The sequence below is a fragment of the Brachyistius frenatus genome, unplaced genomic scaffold (assembly GCF_029030835.1).
Source record: "Brachyistius frenatus isolate BFR_SWC_R1_liver_20210118 unplaced genomic scaffold, ASM2903083v1 Contig_21, whole genome shotgun sequence".
In the NCBI taxonomy this organism is placed as follows: Eukaryota; Metazoa; Chordata; class Actinopteri; family Embiotocidae; genus Brachyistius; species Brachyistius frenatus.
In genome coordinates this window covers 4,152,127-4,157,561 of record NW_027210620.1, presented here as the reverse complement: position 1 = coordinate 4,157,561, position 5,435 = coordinate 4,152,127, and the positions used below count along the sequence as shown (strand labels likewise).

At 42.9% G+C, this 5,435-nt stretch overlaps 1 protein-coding gene across 2 annotated transcripts; it reads left to right on the top strand.

The window, feature by feature from the left end:
* Nucleotides 1-621: 621 nt before the first annotated feature.
* gpr6 (G protein-coupled receptor 6) lies at nt 622-5,061 on the top strand. Of its 2 annotated transcripts, XM_069696264.1 has the most exons (4): nt 622-834; nt 1,819-2,853; nt 3,603-3,622; nt 5,002-5,061. In XM_069696264.1, exon 2 carries the CDS (start codon nt 1,842-1,844, stop codon nt 2,847-2,849), a length of 1,008 nt encoding a protein of 335 aa, XP_069552365.1. In that variant the 5' UTR covers nt 622-834; nt 1,819-1,841; the 3' UTR covers nt 2,850-2,853; nt 3,603-3,622; nt 5,002-5,061. The 2 variants fall into 2 exon arrangements, with proteins under 2 accessions (XP_069552365.1, XP_069552364.1); XM_069696263.1 differs by lacking the exons at nt 3,603-3,622; nt 5,002-5,061 and having other exon boundaries at nt 1,819-2,961.
* Nucleotides 5,062-5,435: the final 374 nt, after the last annotated feature.

The following is a 5,435-nucleotide window of genomic DNA, read 5'->3' as shown; positions in this document are numbered from 1 at the left end:
TCCCCCCTTGTCTCTCAGCATTTAATTCTTTGACATTTAATTGAAGAGTGAGATATAAACAAGCCTGGTAGCCATAAATATTACATCCTGTTCAAATTATTACTGATACATTTTAAGCAGCTCTGTAAAAACGTTGCACATTTCTGTCCTTGCATCATTTGTTTGTCGTGTTCATTTGCATTACAGTCATCCTCGACTCATTCTTTGTTTCTCGCCGAATTCAAAGCAGAATTTGTCTGTGTTGGAGACGAATTCTATAAACTACATGAGACATAAACACCTTAACTCAAAGAAAGAGCTCAACTAAAAATCTTCTGCCTTCACTTTGAGTCCGTGCAGTACTTTAAACTAAGTCAAACACGCTCGCAGTGAGGGGTTAAGAAGAGAATGAGCTTTTGTGTGAAACAGTATTGAAAAATCATGCAAAATGACACTGCAGGAGAGAGGTTGGCAGAGGTAAGGAGAGCGTGCAGGAAGCGGCAGGGAGCCTCGACACGTTTGTCTATCTCTGCCTTGACGTCACTCGGGTTTAAAGCTCTGCTCGCCTGTCTCTGATCGCTCCCCTCCAGTCCTCCTCCTCCTCCTCCTCCTCCTCCTCACATTCACCTACCTCCCTCTGAGCTGAACACCAGCCAATGCTTCACACCACTGCTGTCCAGAGTGTCTGTCCCATGCGTGGGAAGCACAACAAAATCAAGGGCTTCACTTGAGCAGGGTCCAGAGGAGCGAGTAGACGGGGATATCTTTCGCATCCTTCTCGATTTTACATTTTCCCTTTGGACGAGGGGCTCCGATTACAGCGAAAGTCTCTGCTAATACAGTTTTGTCACGGAGGTATGTATTTTCAACTTTTTTTTTCTTTTTTTTTTGTTAGCACAAAAAGGACAAATAGCCTATGAGAAATTATGGTTTGTGTCGGTTTCACGTGTTGTTGTTCTTTTTATTTGTCTCCAAATTTGTGGAGGGGGAATGAGAAGAAAACATTTTGTATCATATAGAGGATGCAGCAAATCATAGAGAATCACTTATTTATTATTTTAACGATGAAAAATAGTAATAACTCTGTAGCCTAAGTTTTTTTTTTTTTAAAGTATAAAAGATCCTGTATAGACTGCATTAGATGAGTAAACCAATTGTATTTGTGATGTTTAGTTATGCAGTTTTCTATGGTAAGTTGCTGTGATTTCAGCACCATGGACAGTTCTTGTGCTGATTTACCATCGGAACAACTTTTAAAAGAAAAATCCACCCAAAATCAGATTTTGCACTGTGGCAGTATTGTTGTGATTTGTAAAAAAAAAAAAAAATAAAAATTTGTTTTTTCTTTTCTTTTGGACAGCAGAGACAATATCTGACAGAAAGCCGTAGCTCTAGACTTAAAAGAGGAGAATTTAATAATAATTTCCCACTGACACAAAGTTTTTGTTGGTTTAATCCACCCACATTGTAGAGATTTAATTTGAATACAGGCTTTTATATATGCAAATACAAATTGTCCTAGAAGCAGTCATTTAATCACAATGGAGCAACTCCACACCTTGTAAATTCCTAAAACTTTGCTGTGCAGTCGATAGTATAGAGATGGTGAAAATCTTGTTTTAGGGTGGACTTTCTGTGCAAGTTTTGCACAGCTCTCTTGTGTCTTCAAATGATTCTGGAAAGACCCCGAGTTTAAGAACGTAAGATTCTTAAGTCCTACCACCTTTCACCGGTGCTGTCACGTAACAAACCGTGACCTCTGACCTTGTCAAAAATGTACAAGTCAAAGGAATATTTTACTTTTCACTAACAAACCTTTCTACTTGTTCTTCTGCACAGGACAGAGGAACAACAGTGGAGCTATGAATGAGTCGCTGGTGGTGAATGACTCCTCTGTGACTCCTGGGGCTGGAGAAGCTCTGCCGTGGATGGAGGCTGACTCGTTAGACCACAACGGCAGCATGGAATTCTCCACCGCCCCCTTACAGTTCCCCATCAACCCGTGGGACATCATGCTCTGTATGTCCGGCACTGTCATCGCCTGTGAAAACGCCATAGTGGTAGCAATCATCTTCTACACGCCCACGCTAAGGACTCCCATGTTTGTGCTGATCGGTAGCCTGGCCACGGCGGACCTGCTCGCTGGAATGGGATTAATCCTGAACTTTGTGTTTCAGTACGTTATCTCCTCTGAGACCATCAGCCTCATCACTGTGGGCTTTCTGGTGGCCTCCTTCACTGCTTCCATCAGCAGCCTTTTAGCCATCACAGTGGACCGTTACTTCTCCCTCTACAACGCCCTGACATACTTCTCGGAGAAGACGCTGCAGTACGTCCACCTGATGTTAGTGGGGACCTGGGGGGTGTCTCTGTTCCTGGGCTTACTGCCGGTGCTGGGCTGGAACTGCTTGGACGAGCCGGCCTCCTGCAGCATCGTCCGCCCTTTGACCCGGAGCAACGTCACGCTCCTGGCCATCTCCTTCTTTGCCATCTTTGTGCTCATGCTCACCCTGTACTTCAAGATCTGCAAGATTGTGTGCCGCCACGCCCACCAGATTGCCCTGCAGCAGCACTTTTTTGCCACCTCGCATTATGTCGCCACCAAGAAAGGGGTGTCCACTCTGGCCATCATCTTGGGGACTTTTGGCGCCAGCTGGCTTCCCTTCGCCATCTACTGTCTGGTTGGTGAGAGGGACTATCCATCGGTGTACACGTATGCTACACTGCTGCCAGCGACATACAACTCCATGATCAACCCCATCATCTACGCCTACAGAAACACAGAGATCCAGCGCTCCATCTATATGCTTCTCTGTGGCTGCTTTCAAGCCAAAGGATCCTACCGGTCCAGGTCACCAAGTGAAGTCTAAAAAGGTGCTAGATCTCTGTGTGTGTGTACGTGTGTGTGTGTGTGTGTGTGTGTGTGTGTGTGTGTGTGTGTGTGTGTGTGTGTGTGTGTGTGTGTGTGTGTGTGTGTGTGTGTGTGTGTGTGTGTGTGTGTGTGTGTGTGTGTGTGTGTGTGTGTGTGTGTGTGTGTGTGTGTGTGTGTGTGTGTGTGTGTGTACATGTGTGTATGTGAGAAAAGACCAGAGCAAAAAGACCAACCATCCCGTGACCATCGACAATCTGCTTACAGCTGACTGAATGCTTTACAGACACAAAAGAAGGGCGTGATGCTTGAAGTGTGTCTCATGCATACTGTATCTGCACTTTACTATGACTCAACACAAGTTAAGATGAGAAGTTTGGAAACGCTGTGAACAAGAGACTTTGGTGAAAAAGACAAAACAAACCTGTGAATGTACTTAAATGAAAACAAAAAGGAGTGGAAACTCTTGCACTTTATTCAATGTTGTTTTTCAAATGCCAAAGCAGTATTGTATAGCCCTTAATGTGTTTAAACGTTTGAATTTGTGAGTACTGTGTGCCATTTTTCTATTTTGTATTGTTTTGTCTTTGATGTCCATTTTTTACAAGAGGAATAAAGGGTTAAAAATCTATTCGCGGCTCCATCATGTGTCTTTACTGGTGCACGTTTTCTTTGAATGCATCCTTTGCGTTACACCTGACTTTCTTTCCTTCTCTATCTTTTTTTTTTTCTCATCCTCTTCACCTTGTTTCAGCCTCTTCCTCTGGAGCACAGGTGGGTTTGTTTGAAGATACTAATGGCACATTGGAAAAACAAGCACCTTACACCTTTGACACATTTAAATGCTGTTTGCTCAGTCTGCGTGTGTCGTGTGTGTGACAGGCAGCGAGTGAGACAAAGAAATACAGAGAGATGCCAGAAACGTGAAAACGGGCCACGTGGTCAAGTGTACTCGGCAGTGCTTTCTGATTATCTTGCCTTCAGGTCGAGCAGGTGAAATGTAAACTAAGGAGGTCGTAACTATAAAGGCGTCAGAAGTCTAATGAGCATTTCTTTCTGGCAATTTAATATCTGTTTAACTCCAGATTGGCCTTGGCAGATGGTTGCACTGATGAGATATGATGCACTCTGCTGTGCGAGCACGGGAAATCGGTACTGTTGCCTTATCACGCGTCGACATCTTGAGTTATGATTCGGGAGTAAAGCAGCCGCAGGCACGTGGATGTGTGTGTGACAAGAGCCAAGATAATATGTTCGCTCTCCGCGTCGGCTGCTCTGTGACGACTCCGAACGAAACTGGCAGCCGCCGCCGACACAAACACAGCCGTTTATCTGCCAGGCTGTTTAAACAGGTAGCGGCTGAGGGCATCAGACTGCCGCAGGGACGGGGGATACCGTCGTAGACCAGGAAACCAAACGGTGTGTTTGGAAACACAGACAGATATCTGGTGCGTGTAAATGAGTTTACCCACCACGCTATTGCTGCTTTTATAAAATGACATCTGCACACCACTCGAACTGTAGATAACTTTATTATCGGTAACTCTTAACTGAACTGTTATAATTGTATTAAAACCGTCTTGATAGATGTTAAATAAACCAAAGTTACATTTTGCAATTAAAAACTCACCCTTTAACTTTTTTTTCCTCCTTCACTCACTAGATTTCATTCTCTTACTCTTTATGTTCTCACACAAAATTCATATTAAGAAATACGATATTTATCTTGTACAATGCAATGTTGTTACCTACTGCCAAACTTGTGAATGAGGCTTGTGAATCCTAGTTTCCCTGCCTTTATTTATTGATGCTATCAGTGTTTCGGTAGCATGTAATTACTCAGTATGAAAACTCCAATGAATCATTGTGAACAAAGTTACATTGACAGTTATGAACAACTATAATGAATAAAGGCTATCGTGGATGAAGATACAGTAAGATCAGAACTATAAAGCTATTTGAAATAATAGATATGGACAAAAAGAGAACATTACAATGAGATAGATGGACAGATAGACACTGAGTGTGTGTATGTTTACTACTTGATTACTGGTTATACTTGTTTCTTTGGGTGTAAACAATCAGCTTCAAGTACATTTTTTATGATGATTTTTTTTTTTTTTTTAACCTCTTGTTTTATCTCTGTTGGACAGCTTCATCCCGCTATCTTCTCAACAATATCTTCAACCGTGGAAACTGAACTTGCTGCTCAGGCAGGCGATCAAATGTAACAGTCTCTAGATTGAACGCTGTGAAGTCTTCAGTCATTTTAAGGCTGATCATAAAGTAGGGGAAAGGTGAGGGATGCTTGAGGCCGCTAATGGACTGCCTGCTGAGGCCCGGCCACTCTGAGAGCAGGACATGTTTGTTCACCTTGTTTTATTTTTCCACCTCAACAGATGTTGCTTTTGGTCACCCTCTAAATCAGGCAACCACGTGTTTGTTCACAGGGCTCATAAAGTTAACCGGGGGTAATAGGCTGCAGTATGCGGGTACGGTTTGGAGCGTAAATGTCTAAAATGTCACATTTCTAATGTCAATTTGCAGGTAAATTTATTTGATTAGTATGTTCAATGTAAATTCAGAT

Coding starts and splice junctions, on each gene's coding strand:
- gpr6 (XM_069696264.1), top strand. CDS start 1,842: ATGAATGAGTCGCTGGTGGTGAATGACTCCTCTGTGACTCCTGGGGCT.